The 15,687-nt window shown below is 57.1% G+C and overlaps 1 protein-coding gene across 1 annotated transcript; it reads left to right on the top strand.

Annotated features, from left to right (window-relative positions):
* The first annotated feature begins 2,267 nt into the window (after positions 1-2,267).
* LOC139242550 (glyceraldehyde-3-phosphate dehydrogenase 2-like) lies at positions 2,268-14,606 on the top strand. The gene is made up of 5 exons (XM_070870410.1): positions 2,268-2,369; positions 6,420-6,593; positions 11,975-12,137; positions 12,534-12,631; positions 14,195-14,606. Exons 1-5 carry the CDS (start codon positions 2,269-2,271, stop codon positions 14,265-14,267), a joined length of 609 nt encoding a protein of 202 aa, XP_070726511.1. The 5' UTR covers position 2,268; the 3' UTR covers positions 14,268-14,606.
* Positions 14,607-15,687: the final 1,081 nt, after the last annotated feature.

The raw sequence follows: 15,687 nt of genomic DNA, 5'->3' as shown, positions 1-15,687 counted from the left end.
GTGTGTGATCCCGAGAGGGGGGGGGGGTGTGTGTGTGTGTGATCTCGAGAGGGGGGGGGGGTGTGTGTGTGATCTCGAGAGGGGGGGGGGGGGGGGGTGTGTGTGTGATCTCGAGAGGGGGGGGGTGTGTGTGTGATCCCGAGAGGGGGGGGGGGTGTGTGTGTGATCCCGAGAGGGGGGGGGGGGGGGTGTGTGTGTGATCTCGAGAGAGGGGGGGGTGTGTGTGTGATCTTGAGGGGGGGGTGAGTGATCTCGAGAGGGGGGGTGAGTGATCTTGAGGGGGGTGTGTGTGATCCCGAGAGGGGGGGGGTGTGTGTGATCTCGAGAGGGGGGTGTGTGTGTGTGTGTGTGATCTCGAGGGGGGGGGGTGTGTGTGTGATCTCGAGGGGGGGGGTGTGTGTGTGATCTCGAGGGGGGGGGGTGTGTGTGTGATCTCGAGGGGGGGGTGTGTGTGTGATCTCGAGGGGGGGGGTGTGTGTGTGTGTGATCTCGAGGGGGGGGTGTGTGTGTGATCTCGAGGGGGGGGTGTGTGTGTGATCTCGAGGGGGGGGGGTTGTGTGTGTGTGTGATCTCGAGGGGGGGGTGTGTGTGTGATCTCGAGGGGGGAGTGTGTGTGTGATCTCGAGGGGGGGGGTGTGTGTGTGATCTCGAGGGGGGGGGTGTGTGTGTGATCTCGAGGGGGTTGTGTGTGTGATCTCGATGGGGGGGTGTGTGTGTGTGATCTCGAGAGGGGGGGGGTGTGTGATCTCGAGGGGGGGTGTGTGTGTGTGATCTCGAGGGGGGGTGTGTGTGAGTGAGTGATCTCGAGGGGGGGGGGTGTGTGTGTGAGTGAGTGAGCTCGAGGGGGGGTGTGTGTGTGTGCGTGATCTCGAGAGGGGGGGTGTGTGTGTGTGTGTGAGTGAGCTCAAGGGGGGGGTGTGTGTGTGTGATCTCGAGGGGGGGGTGTGTGTGTGTGATCTCGAGGGGGGGTGTGTGTGTGTGTGTGTGATCTCGAGGGGGGGGGTATGTGTGTGTGTGTGATCTCGAGGGGGCGGGCTGGTAGGATGGGGGAGGGCCAGAAGCTAATTCTGCTCAACAACAACCTGTATTTGTATAGCGCCTTTACCGGAGTGAAACATCTCCAGGTGCTTCACAGGAGCAATTATAAGATGGGGTCTATTTCCATTGGTGGAGGGGGCTATTACGAGGGGGCATAGTTTTAAGGTGGTTGGTGGAAGGTTTAGAGGGGATTTGAGGGGGGGGCTTTACGCAGAGGGTTGTGGGGATCTGGAACTCGCTGCCTGGAAGAGCGGTGGATGCAGAAACCCTCACCACTTTTAAGAGATGGTTGGATGGGCATTTAAAGTGCTGTAACCTGCAGGGTTACAGACCTAGAGCTGGTAATTGGGATTAGACTGGATGGCCTTTTGTTGGACGGAGCAGATATAACGGTAAGTACTGCAGGGAATCGAATACGGCCAGGGGGATCTCCTGGACTAGTGTCGATCGCCCGGACGGGTCGGAGAGGAATTTTCCCTGATTTTTTTCTCCCTGTATTGTCCTGGGTTTTTATCTGGTTTTTGCCTCTCCCAGGAGATCACATGACTCCGGTTGGGGTGGAGTGTAGAATGATTCAGTATCAGGAGTGTCGCAGTTGTGTGGGGCGGACTGGTTGCTCTTTGCCTTTCCATCATTGTTCATAGGTTTATATGTAACCTTCAGGGCTACTGACCGAGGGCCGTGTGTCTCTGTCGGCCGGGGCGGACACGATGGGCCGGAATGGCCTCCTTCTGTGCTGTAAATCTCTCTGTTTTTATAAACACTGAGCCACATCAGGAGAAATTAGCGCAGTTTTCCAAAAGCTGGGTCACAGAGGTGGGTTTTAAGGAGCGTCTTGAAGGAGGAGAGAGAGGGGGAGAGGTTCAGGGAGGGAGTTCCAGAGCTTGGGGCCCAGGCAGCTGAAGGCACGGCCACCGATGGTGGAGCGATGGGAATCGGGGATGGTCAGGGGGGCAGAATTAGAGGGTTATGGAGGGAGGGGCCGGCACTGAGGGAGGGGCCGGCACTGAGGGAGGGGCCGGCACTGAGGGAGGGGCCACACTGAGGGAGGGGCGGCACTGAGGGAGGGGCCACACTGAGGGAGGGGCGGCACTGAGGGAGGGCCACACTGAGGGAGGGGCGGCACTGAGGGAGGGCCACACTGAGGGGGTAGGGTTGTGTACCCATTCCCTGAACGCTGGAGCCCAGCACTGACTGACGTCCCACAATGCTCGCTGTTTCCAGGCCTACATGTTCAAGTACGACTCGACCCACGGCCGATACCAGGGACAGGTGGAAGCGGAGGGCGGGAAGCTGGTGGTGGATGGAAATCCCATCAGCGTCTTCCAGAGGTAGGTACCCGGGATGTGGGGGAGGGGAAACGGGAGTGTGGGGGAGGGGCCAGTGGGCCAGCCAATGACGGGGGTGCTTGAGCTGCCTGGTGCCTTTGTTCCAAGAGTTACAAAAACCCAGAGGCCCTACATTGGCGGTGAGGTGTTTGGGGACGTTCTGGGGGTTGGGGGTGGGGGGGGGTTGAAAGGCCTTGTAGCAATGGGCTGTCCTTCCGTTCGATGGCTGGTGAGAGTGGGGAGGATTTGTTGGGTCGAGAGGTGTCGGAGGAAGACATTTTGCTCACCGCTCCATTCCACCGGGTTTCATAACCTTTGGGAGCAGGAGTCGGCCATTCGGCCCCTCGAGCCTGATCCGCCATTTAATACCATCATTGGCTGATCTTCAACCTCAACTCCACTTTCCCGCCCCATCCCCTCATCCCTCCATTCCCCTCATCCCTCCATTCCCCTCATCCCTCCATTCCCCTTCAGTCCAAAAATCTATCAGAGGCAGTCCCTTGGAATCGAGGAAGACTTGCTTCCACTCTAAACACGAGTCCTGAGGTGACTGAACAGTCCAATACGGGAACCACAGTCCCGGTCACAGGTGGGACAGATAGACGTTGAGGGAAGGGGAGGGTGGGACAGAGAGACGTTGAGGGAAGGGGAGGGTGGGACAGAGAGACGTTGAGGGAAGGGGAGGGTGGGACAGATAGATGTTGAGGGAAGGGGAGGGTGGGACAGATAGACGTTGAGGGAAGGGGAGGGTGGGACAGATAGACATTGAGGGAAGGGGAGGGTGGGACAGATAGATGTTGAGGGAAGGGGAGGGTGGGACAGATAGACGTTGAGGGAAGGGGAGGGTGGGACAGATAGACATTGAGGGAAGGGGAGGGTGGGACAGATAGACGTTGAGGGAAGGGGAGGGTGGGACAGATAGACGTTGAGGGAAGGGGAGGGTGGGACAGATAGACGTTGAGGGAAGGGGAGGGTGGGACAGATAGACGTTGAGGGAAGGGGAGGGTGGGACAGATAGACGTTGAGGGAAGGGGAGGGTGGGACAGATAGACGTTGAGGGAAGGGGAGGGTGGGACAGATAGATGTTGAGGGAAGGGGAGGGTGGGACAGATAGACGTTGAGGGAAGGGGAGGGTGGGACAGATAGACGTTGAGGGAAGGGGAGGGTGGGACAGACAGACGTTGAGGGAAGGGGAGGGTGGGACAGACAGACGTTGAGGGAAGGGGAGGGTGGGACTGGTTTGCCTCACGCTCCTTCCGCTGCCTGCGCTTGGTTTCTGCACGCTCTCGGCGACGAGACTCGAGGTGCTCAGCGCCCTCCCGGATGCACTCCCTCCACTTAGGGCGGACTGGTCTTTGGGCCCAGGGACTCCCAGGTGTCGGTGGGGATGTTGCACTTTATCAGGGAGGCTTTGAGGGTGGTCCCTTGTAACGTTTCCTCTGCCCACCTTTGGCCCGTTTGCCCGTGAAGGAGTTCCGAGTAGAGCGCTCGCTTTGGGGAGTCTCGTGTCTGGGGGACATGCGGACAATGTGGCCCTGCCCAGCGGAGCTGGTCGAGTGTGGTCAGTGCTTCGATGCTGGGGATGTTGGGCCTGGTCGAGGACGCTAACGTTGGTGCGTCTGTCCTCCCGGGGGATTTGCAGGATCTCGCGGAGACATCTCGGCCTTGAATATACTCAACGACTGAGGCTCCACAGCCCTCTGGGGCAGACAATTCCACAGATTCACCCCCCTCTGAGTGAAGGAATTCCTCCTCATCTCAGTCCTCAATGGCCGAGCCCTTATCCTGAGACTGTGACCCCTGGTTCTAGACTCCCCAGCCCGGGGGGAACACCCTCCCTGTCGAGCCCCCTCAGAATCTTGCGCGTTTCAATGAGATCGTCTCATTCTCCTAACCGGGGCGTATGGGCCCATTCTCCCCAATCTGTAGCAACTCTCCCACAACAAGCCAATCTGACCAGGCCGCCCTCGGCAAGGTGATGGGGGAGGGGAGTATGGGACAGAGGTTTGTTCACTCAAAGCCACAACTGAGTTTTTAACAAACAAAGGGGGTGGCTTACGGTCACCATGGTGATGGGCGCCTTGGGATTGCTGGAGTCACGTACACAGCAGCGACAGAGACAACAGTTTGAGTGGGAGCCAGGCCTCGCTGTGTTCAGATACTGAGTGTAGTGATGCGAGCCGATCGTTGTTGGTCCACTGCGGCTCGATGGGTTTAGTGCTCGCTCACTCGCTCTCGCCTTGTCACAAGGTCATGGGTTCAACCCAACCCCCCCTCTCCCCACACACTCCAGAGCCCCGTAATCCAGGCCGACACTCCCCCATCGCCAGTACTGAGGGAGTGCCCTACTGCGCTATCGGAGGGGCGGTACTGAGGGAGTGCCTCACTGCGCTGTCGGAGGGGCGGTACTGAGGGAGTGCCTCACTGCGCTATCGGAGGGGCAGTACTGAGGGAGCGCTGCACTGTCGGAGGGGCGGTACTGAGGGAGCGCCGTACTGCGCTATCGGAGGGGCAGTACTGAGGGAGCGCCGCACTGTCGGAGGGGCGGTACTGAGGGAGTGCCGTACTGCGCTGTCGGAGGGACAGTACTGAGGGAGCGCCGCACTGCGCTGTCGGAGGGACAGTACTGAGGGAGCGCCGCACTGTCGGAGGGGCAGTACTGAGGGAGCGCCGTACTGTCGGAGGGGCAGTACTGAGGGAGCGCCGCACTGTCGGAGGGGCGGTACTGAGGGAGCGCCGTACTGCGCTATCGGAGGGGCGGTACTGAGGGAGCGCCGTACTGTCGGAGGGGCAGTACTGAGGGAGCACCGTACTGTCAGAAGGGGAGTACTGAGGGAGTGCCGCACTGTCGGAGGGGCAGTACTGAGGGAGCGCCCTACTGCGCTGTCGGAGGGGCAGTACTGAGGGAGCGCCCTACTGCGCTGTCGGAGGGGCAGTACTGAGGGAGCGCCGCACTGTCGGAGGGGCAGTACTGAGGGAGTGCCGCACTGTCGGAGGGGCAGTACTGAGGGAGCGCCCTACTGCGCTGTCGGAGGGGCAGTACTGAGGGAGCGCCGCACTGTCGGAGGGGCAGTACTGAGGGAGCGCCGTACTGCGCTGACGGAGGGGCAGTACTGAGGGAGCGCCGCAATGTCGGAGGGGCAGTACTGAGGGAGCCCCGCGCTGTCGGAGGGGCAGTACTGAGGGAGCGCCGTACTGCGCTATCGGAGGGGCGGTACTGAGGGAGCCCCGCACTTCGCTGTCGGAGGGGCAGTACTGAGGGAGCCCCGCACTGCGCTGTCAGAGGGGCAGTACTGAGGGAGCACCGTACTGCACTATCGGAGGGGCAGTAGTGAGGGAGCGCCGCACTGTTGGAGGGGCAGTACTGAGGGAGTGCCGCACTGCACTGTCGGAGGGGCAGTAGTGAGGGAGCGCCGCACTGTCGGAGGGGCAGTACTGAGGGAGTGCCGCACTGTTGGAGGGGCAGTACTGAGGGAGCGCCGCACTGTCGGAGGGGCAGTACTGAGGGAGCGCCGCACTGCACTGTCGGAGGGGCAGTACTGAGGGAGTGCCGCACTGTTGGAGGGGCAGTAGTGAGGGAGCGCCGCACTGTCGGAGGGGCAGTACTGAGGGAGTGCCGTACTGCGCTATCGGAGGGGCAGTACTGAGGGAGTGCCGCACTGTGTACCAGGCTCGAGGGGCTGAATGGGCCTCATCCTGTTCCTGTGTAACAGGCTCGAGTGACTGAATGGGCCTCCTCCTGTTCCTGTGTAACAGGCTCGAGTGACTGAATGGGCCTCCTCCTGTTCCCTGTGTAACAGGCTCGAGGGACTGAATGGGCCTCCTCCTGTTCCTGTGTAACAGGCTCAAGGGGCTGAATGGGCCTCCTCCTGTTCCTGTGTAACAGGCTCGAGGGGCTGGATGGGCCTCCTCCTGTTCCTGTGTAACAGGCTCGAGGGACTGAATGGGCCTCCTTCTGTTCCTGTGTAACAGGCTCGAGGGGCTGAATGGGCCTCCTCCTGTTGCGTGCGATGTGTTTTGGTTTGAGCGTGTTGGCGTCTAATCGGTTTTGTTTTTCCCGCCGCCTGGTATTCAGACCACCGTGCACGCTTACACTGCCACACAGAAGACCGTGGATGGACCCTCCGCTAAAGCCTGGCGCGATGGGCGCGGCGCCAGCCAGAACATTATTCCTGCTTCCACCGGAGCCGCCAAAGCTGTGGGCAAGGTGATCCCCGAGCTGAACGGGTAGGTGACTGGAGCTGGTGACTGGGCCTCGGCCTTGGGGAATGTCGTCAACGCTGGGTCCCACCCAATCTCCGCCCTCCCTCCCCACCTCACCAACTCTTGTAAAAACGTGAATCGGAGCAGGAGTCGGCCATTCGGCCCCTCGAGCATTCGGCCCCTCGAGCCTGCTCCGCCATTTAATACCATCATGGCTGATCCCATCATGGACTCAGCTCCACTTCCCTGCCCGCCCCTTTATCCCCTTATCGGTTAAGAAACTGTCTATCTCTGTCTTAAATATATTCAATGTCCCGGCTTCCACAGCTCTCTGAGGCAGAGAATTCCACAGATTTACAACCCTCAGAGAGAAGAAATTCCTCCTCATCTCAGTTTTAAATGGGCGGCCCCTTATTCTAAGACCATGCCCCCTAGTTCTAGTCTCCCCCATCAGTGGGAACATCCTCTCTGCATCCACCTTGTCGAGCCCCCTCATAATCTGATACGTTTCGATAAGATCACCTCTCATTCTTCTGAACTCCAATGAGTAGAGGCCCAACCTCCTCAACCTTTCCTCATAAGTCAACCCCCTCATCCCCGGAATCAACCGAGTGAACCTTCTCTGAGCTGCCTCCAAAGCAAGTATATCCTTTCGTAAATACGGAGACCAAAACTGCACGCAGTACTCCAGGTGTGGCCTCACCAATACCCTGTATAACTGGAGCAAGACTTCCCTGCTTTTATACTCCATCCCCTTTGCAATAAAGGCCAAGATACCATTGGCCTTCCTGATCACTTGCTGTACCTGCATACTAACCTTTTGTGTTTCATGCACAAGTAACCCCCAGGTCCCGCTGTACTGCGGCACTTTGTAATCTCTCTCCATTTAAATAATAACTTGCTCTTTGATTTTTTTTTCTGCCCCTTCTCTCGACCCCTCCACGCTCTCAAAATTGTCCCGCATCCAGCTCCGGATTGGCCAAACTTTTCTCCATTGAATGTTGGAAAGACGGAAGCCATTGTTTTCGGTGCCGGCCACAAACTGTTCCCTCGCCACCGGCGCTGTCCCTCTCCCCAACTCCTATCGGAGACTGTTCGCCACCTCGGGGTCATATCTGACCCTGAAATGAGTTTCCGGCCACGTATCCCGCAGTATAACTAAACCCGTCTATTTCCCACTCCGTAACATCGCCCGTCTCCGCCCCCCCACCTCAGCTCATCCGCTGCTGAAACCCTCATCCCTGCCTCTGTTACCTCCAGACTTGACCATTCCAACACACTCCTGGCCGGCCTCCCACATTCTACCCAACGTAAACTAGAGGTGATCCAAAACTCGGCTGTCCCCGTGTCCTAACTCACACCGAGTCCCACTCACCCATCACCCCCTGTGCTCACTGTCCCCGTGTCCTAACTCGCATCCAGTCCCACTCACCCATCACCCCCTGTGCTCACTGCCCCGTGTCCTAACTCGCACCCAGTCCCACTCACCCATCCCCCCCCCTGTGCTCACTGCCCCGTGTCCTAACTCACACCCAGTCCCACTCACCCATCACCCCCTGTGCTCACTGACCCCGTGTCCTAACTCACACCCAGTCCCACTCACCCATCACCCCCTGTGCTCACTGACCCCGTGTCCTAACTCACACCCAGTCCCACTCACCCATCACCCCCTGTGCTCACTGACCCATGTCCTAAATCACACCCAGTCCCACTCACCCACTCACCCATCACCCCCTGTGCTCACTGCCCCGTGTCCTAACTCACACCCAGTCCCACTCACCCATCACCCCCTGTGCTCACTGACCCCGTGTCCTAACTCACACCCAGTCCCACTCACCCATCACCCCCTGTGCTCACTGACCCATGTCCTAAATCACACCCAGTCCCACTCACCCATCACCCCCTGTGCTCACTGCCCCGTGTCCTAACTCACACCCAGTCCCACTCACCCATCACCCCCTGTGCTCACTGACCCCGTGTCCTAACTCACACCCAGTCCCACTCACCCATCACCCCCTGTGCTCACTGACCCATGTCCTAAATCACACCCAGTCCCACTCACCCACTCACCCATCACCCCCTGTGCTCACTGCCCCGTGTCCTAACTCACACCCAGTCCCACTCACCCATCACCCCCTGTGCTCACTGCCCCGTGTCCTAACTCACACCCAGTCCCACTCACCCATCACCCCCTGTGCTCACTGCCCCGTGTCCTAACTCACACCCAGTACCACTCACCCATCACCCGCTGTGCTCACTGCCCCCGTGTCCTAACTCACACCGAGTCCCACTCACCCATCACCCCCTGTGCTCACTGCCCCGTGTCCTAACTCACACCCAGTCCCACTCACCCATCACCCCCTGTGCTCACTGCCCCGTGTCCTAACTCACACCCAGTCCCACTCACCCATCACCCCCTGTGCTCACTGCCCCGTGTCCTAACTCACACCGAGTCCCACTCACCCATCACCCCCTGTGCTCACTGCCCCGTGTCCTAACTCACACCGAGTCCCACTCACCCATCACCCCCTGTGCTCACTGCCCCGTGTCCCAACTCACACCCAGTCCCACTCACCCATCACCCACTGTGCTCACTGACCCTGTGTCCTAACTCGCACCCAGTCCCACTCACCCATCACCCCTTGTGCTCGCTGACCTACATTGGCTCCCGGTTAAACAACACCTGGATTTTCAAAATTCTCAAGCTTGTTTTCAAATCCCTCCAGCCCCTACACCCCTCCCTATCTCTGTAACCTCCTCCAGCCCCTACACCCGTCCCTATCTCTGTAACCTCCTCCAGCCCCTACACCCCTCCCTATCTCTGTAACCTCCTCCAGCCCCACAACCCTCCAAGATCTCTGCGTCCCTCTAATTCTGCCCTCCTGACCATCCCTGATTATAATCGCTCCACCATCGGTGGCCGTGCCTTCTGTTGCCTGGGCCCCAAGCTCTGGAACTCCCTCCCTGAACCTCTCCGCCTCTCTCTCCTCCTTCAAGACGCTCCTTAAAACCCACCTCTGTGGCCCAGCTTTTGGTCGCCTGTCCCGAATATCTCCTGATGCGGCTCTCGGTCAGATTGTTATCTCCTAATCCTCCTGTGAAGCACCTTGGGATGTTTCACTGCATTACAGGTGCTATATAAATACAGGTTGTTGTTGTCTCGTGGTTCCCTGGTCTTTGGTAAGCATCAGGAGCAGGAGTCGGCCATTCGGCCCCTCGAGCCTGCTCCGCCATTCAATCAGATCACGGCTGATCTTCGACCTCAACTCCACTTTCCCGCCCGATCCCTCGATTCCCTTAATATCCAAAAATCTCTCGATCTCGGCCTTGAATATACTCAACGACTGAGCCCCCACAGCCCTCTGGGGCAGAGAATTCCACAGATTCACCCCCCTCTGAGTGAAGAAATTCCTCCTCATCTCAGTCCTCAATGGCCGACCCCTTATCCTGAGACTGTGTGAGCCCTGGTTCTAGACTCCCCAGCCCGGGGGGGGGGAAACACCCTCCCTGTATCTACCCTGTCAAGCCCCCTCACAATCTGGTGTGTTTCAATGGGATCACCTCTCATTCTTCTAAACTCCAGAGAATATCGGCCCAGTCTGCTCAATCTCTCCTCATAGGACAATCCCCCCATCCCGGGAATCAGTCTGGTGAACCTTCGCTGCACTCTCTATGGCAAGTATATCCTTCCTTGGGTCAGGAGACCAGAACTGTACACAATACTCCAGGTGTGGTCTCACCAAGGCCCTGTATAACTGGCGTAAGACATCCTTGCTCCTGTACTCAAACCCTCTTGCAATGAAGGCCAACATATAAAGAAACAGAGAAATTTACAGCACAGAAGGAGGCCATTCCGGCCCATCGTGTCCGCCCCGGCCGACACAGAGACACACGGCCCTCGGTCAGTAGCCCTGAAGGTTACATATAAACCCATGGACAATGACGGAAAGGCAAAGAGCACCCGGCCCAACCAGTCCGCCCCACACAACTGTGACCCCCCCCTTATACTGAATCATTCTACACTCCACCCCAACCGGAGTAATGTGATCCCCTGGGAGAGGCAAAACCCAATAAAAACCCAGACCCATTTAGGGAGAAAAAATCTGGGAAAATTCCTCTTCGACCCATCCGGGCGATCGACACTAGTCCAGGAGATCCCCCTGGCCGTATTCGATTCCCTGCAGTACTTACCGCTATATCTGCTCCGTCCAACAAAAGGCCATCCAGTCTAATCCCAATGACCAGCTCTAGGTCTGTAACCCTGCAGGTTACTGCACTTTAAGTGCTCATCCAACCATCTCTTAAAAGTGGTGAGGGTTTCTGCATCCATCACTCTTCCAGGCAGCGAGTTCCAGATCCCCACAACCCTCTGCGTAAAGAAGCCCCCCCCTCAAATCCCCTCTAAACCTTCCACCAACCACCTTAAAACTATGCCCCCTCGTAACTGACCCCTCCACCAATGGAAATAGGCCCTCACTATCCACTATGTCCAGGCCCCTCAATCCCATTTGCTTTCCCAATCACTTGCTGTACCTGAGGTTAACGTTCAGTGATTGGTGAACAAGGTCACCCAGCTCCCTCCGAACACCAACATTTCACACTCAACGTTTAAAAATACTTTGCTTTTCTATTTTTCCGACCGATGTGGGTAACTTCTAAACTCCAGAGAATAGTAGCTTAGTCTACTCCAGTATTGTAGGTACAGCAAGTGATCAGGGAGGCCAATGGTCTCTTGGCCTTTATTGCAAAGGGGATGGAGTATAAAAGCTGGGAAGTCTTGCTCCAGTTATATAGGGTATTGGTGAGGCCACACCTGGAGTACTGCGTGCAGTTTTGGTTTCCATATTTACGAAAGGATATACTTGCTTTGGAGGCAGTTCAGAGAAGGTTCACTCGGTTGATTCCGGGGATGAGGGGGTTGACTTATGAGGAAAGGTTGAGTAAGTTGGGCCTCTACTCATTGGAGTTCAGAAGAATGAGAGGTGATCTTATCAAAACGTATCAGATTATGAGGGGGGCTCGACAAGGTGGATGCAGAGAGGATGTTTCCACTGATGGGGGAGACTAGAACTAGGGGGCATGGTCTTAGAATAAGGGGCCGCCCATTTAAAACTGAGATGAGGAGGAATTTCTTCTCTCAGAGGGTTGTAAATCTGTGGAATTCTCTGCCTCAGAGAGCTGTGAAGGCTGGGACATTGAATATATTTAAGACGGAGATGGACAGTTTCTTAACCGATAAGGGGATAAGGGGGCGGGCAGGGAAGTGGAGCTGAGTCCATGATCGGATCAGCCATGATGGTATTAAATGGCAGAGCAGGCTCGAGGGGCCGAATGGCCGACTCCTGCTCCTGTTATGTTCTTATCTCTCTCTCCCACGCTAACTCTCCCTCCTTTCCTACCCTCAGGAAGTTGACCGGGATGGCTTTCCGTGTTCCCGTGGCCGATGTGTCCGTAGTTGATCTGACCTGCCGTCTCGCCAAACCTGCATCGTACGCTGAGATCAAAGAGGCCATGAAGAAAGCGTCTGAGGGACCACTGAAGGGAATTCTGGGATACACGGACCATCAGGTATGTGCGAGGGGGCGATCGGTCCCGTGTGGCCTCGATTTCCGGGGGGACGGGGTCAAGGAGACATCACACTGGCTGCTGGAATCTCATGGGCGGTACTGAGGGAGGGGCGGTACTGAGGGAGCTCGGTACTGAGGGAGTGTCGGAGGGGCGGTACTGAGGGAGGGGCGGTACTGAGGGAGCTCGGTACTGAGGGAGTGTCGGAGGGGCGGTACTGAGGGAGTGTCGGAGGGGCGGTACTGAGGGAGTGTCGGAGGGGCGGTACTGAGGGAGCTCGGTACTGAGGGAGTGTCGGAGGGGCGGTACTGAGGGAGTGTCGGTACTGAGTGGGTGTAGGGTGCTGTTGAAATGGGAGTTGTTCTGATTCACCCAGTCTCAAGATATTTTTCATTTCAGGTGGTGTCCAGTGATTTTATCGGAGATACTCATTCCTCCATCTTTGATGCTGGTGCTGGTATTTCACTCAATGACAACTTCGTGAAGCTGATATCTTGGTGAGTGTTGTACAGTCAGCTATACCTCTACTCAATCGGGTCATTGATCTGTGCACAGTTCTGGTCTCCATATACCTGGGTTAGACCACACTGGGAGCACTGTGCACAGTTCTGGTCTCCATATACCTGGGTTAGACCACACTGGGAGCACTGTGCACAGTTCTGGTCTCCATATACCTGGGTTAGACCACACTGGGAGCACTGTGCACAGTTCTGGTCTCCATATACCTGGGTTAGACCACACTGGGAGCACCGTGCACAGTTCTGGTCTCCATATACCTGGGTTAGACCACACTGGGAGCACTGTGCACAGTTCTGGTCTCCATATACCTGGGTTAGACCACACTGGGAGCACCGTGCACAGTTCTGGTCTCCATATACCTGGGTTAGACCACACTGGGAGCACTGTGCACAGTTCTGGTCTCCATATAACTAGAGAAGAGAAGGCTGAGGGGTGAGCTGATGGAGGTGTGTAGATTATGAAAGGGTTCGATGGGGTAGATGTAGAGAAGATGTTCCCACTTGTGGGGGAGACCAGAACTAGGGGCCATCAATATACGACAGTCACTAATAAATCCAATGGGGAATTCAGGAGAAACTTCTTTACCCAGAGAGGGTGAGAATGTGGGACTCGCTCCCACAGGGAGGGGTCGAGGCGAGGAGCAGAGATAAATTTAAGGGGAAGCTGGATAAACACAGGAGGGATAAAGGAATAGAAGGATCTGGTGATGGGGTGAGATGGAGAGGGGAGGGAGGGAGGGGGCTGGTGTGGAGCTTTATGAGGAAAGGTTGAGGAGGTTGGGCCTCTACTCATTGGAATTCAGAAGAATGAGAGGTGATCTTATCGAAACGTATCAGATTATGAGGGGGCTCGACAAGGTGGATGCAGAGAGGATGTTCCCACTGATGGGGGAGACTAGAACTAGGGGGCATGGTCTTAGAATAAGGGGCCGCCCATTTAAAACTGAGATGAGGAGGAATTTCTTCTCTGAGGGTTGTAAATCTGTGGAATTCGCTGCCTCAGAGAGCTGTGGAAGCCGGGACATTGAATATATTTAAGACCGAGATAGACTGATTTTTGAGTGATAAGGGAGTGAAGGGTTATGGGGAGCGGGCGGGGAAGTGGAGCTGAGTCTATGATAGGATCAGCCATGATCGTATTAAATGGCGGAGCAGGATCGAGGGGCCGAATGGGCTTCCTCCTGCTCCTGTGTAACAGGCTCGAGGGGCCGAATGGGCCTCCTCCTGTTCCTGTGTAACAGGCTCGAGGGACTGAATGGGCCTCCTCCTGTTCCTGTGTAACAGGCTCGAGGGGCTGAATGGGCCTCCTCCTGTTCCTGTGTAACAGGCTCGAGGGGCCGAATGGGTCTCCTACTGTTCCTGTTTAACAGGCTCGAGGGGCTGAATGGGTCTCCTACTGTTCCTGTTTAACAGGCTCGAGGGGCTGAATGGGTCTCCTACTGTTCCTGTGCAACAGGCTCGAGGGACTGAATGGGCCTCCTCCTGTTCCATTTTGTGATCACCTTGCTGACTGACCTGGTTTCTCCTCTGTTCCCTCCTCAGGTACGATAACGAGTTTGCCTACAGCAATCGTGTGGCTGATCTGTTGATCTTCATGTTTAATAAGGAGAATTGAGGGGAAGGGAGGATTTGTGGAGTGGCGAGGGTGGACATACCCTGGGGTGGAGGGAGCGAATGGGGGGGTTTCGAGTGCACAGGACACTCACCGATCACTTCTGGCTGATGTGAGTGTGTGTGTAGCGTTCGATTTACAAACAGCCAGTTGGATGTGGAGTCAGTCACCTCCGATTTTAAACACTTCAACCTGTCACCATTCCAGTTCCCGTGTCGTTCTGTCTGTGTGTTTCGAGCATGTTAGTCAACGGTAATCCAGTCCCAAGCACTGTTCCTCGATCATTCCTGCGTTAGTCGATTGTGTGTTCCAAGCAAAAATAAAACCTGGCCATGAATTCAACGCTCGCTCTCGTTCCGTGTCTGTCTTCAGTTGAGTTTCATGGCTTTATTCTGAGTTACTGCACTGTCAGAGGGGCAGTACTGAGGGAGAGCCGCACTGTCGGAGGGGCAGTACTGAGGGAGAGCCGCACTGTCGGAGGGGCAGTACTGAGGGAGCGCTGCACTGTCGGAGGGGCGGTACTGAGGGAGTGCTGCACTGTCGGAGGGGCAGTACTGAGGGAGTGCCGCACTGTCGGAGGGGCGGTACTGAGGGAGTGCCGCACTGTCGGAGGGGCGGTACTGAGGGAGTGCCGCACTGTCGGAGGGGCGGTACTGAGGGAGCGCCGCACTGTCGGAGGGGCGGTACTGAGGGAGAGCCGCACTGTCGGAGGGGCGGTACTGAGGGAGCGCTGCACTGTTGCAGGGGCAGTACTGAGGGAGTGTCGGACTGTCAGAGGGGCGGTACTGAGGGAGTGTCGCACTGTCGGAGGGGCAGTACTGAGGGAGTGCCCCACTGTCGGAGGGGCAGTACTGAGGGAGTGCCCCACTGTCGGAGGGGTAGTACTGAGGGAGTGCCGCACTGTCGGAGGGGCAGTACTGAGGGAGTGCTGCACTGTCGGAGGGGCAGTACTGAGGGAGTGCCGCACTGTCGGAGGGACTGTACTGAGGGAGTGCTGCACTGTCGGAGGGGCAGTACTGAGGGAGTGCCGCACTGTCGGAGGGACCGTACTGAGGGAGTGCTGCACTGTCGGAGGGGCAGTAGTGAGGGAGTGCCGCACTGTCGGAGGGGCAGTACTGAGGGAGTGTCCCACTGTCGGAGGGGTAGTACTGAGGGATTGTGGGACATGACGTCTGTCGGTTGCGATGTATAGGATCCCACGGCCACTATTTCGAAGAGCAGGTGTGTTCTGCAGCAGACAATTTGCGCACAGCAAGCTCCCACAAACAGCGATGTGATAATGACCCAGAGCCTGTGTTGTGATGTTGGTTGAGGGGGAAATAGAGGCTTGCCCCAGACCCTCTGACCCCCGCAGTCACGTACCCAATAAACCCTGGTCCCCTGCCCTGATTGGCTGAGCAGCCAATGCTGACCTGAGTATTCA

Source organism: Pristiophorus japonicus, unplaced genomic scaffold (assembly GCF_044704955.1).
Source record: "Pristiophorus japonicus isolate sPriJap1 unplaced genomic scaffold, sPriJap1.hap1 HAP1_SCAFFOLD_1367, whole genome shotgun sequence".
Classification (NCBI taxonomy): domain Eukaryota; kingdom Metazoa; phylum Chordata; class Chondrichthyes; family Pristiophoridae; genus Pristiophorus; species Pristiophorus japonicus.
The sequence above is the reverse complement of the archived record's forward strand: the minus strand, read 5'-3'. Positions and strand labels throughout refer to the sequence as shown.

Excerpts from the sequence above, each read along its gene's own strand:
- LOC139242550 (XM_070870410.1), top strand. The coding sequence starts at position 2,269 with ATGTTCAAGTACGACTCGACCCACGGCCGATACCAGGGACAGGTGGAA. Across the intron at positions 2,370-6,419 it reads CCCATCAGCGTCTTCCAGAG|TTTCCCGCCGCCTGGTATTC; the intron begins GTAGGTACCCGG and ends ATCGGTTTTGTT. Across the intron at positions 12,632-14,194 it reads TTCGTGAAGCTGATATCTTG|GTACGATAACGAGTTTGCCT; the intron begins GTGAGTGTTGTA and ends TTCCCTCCTCAG.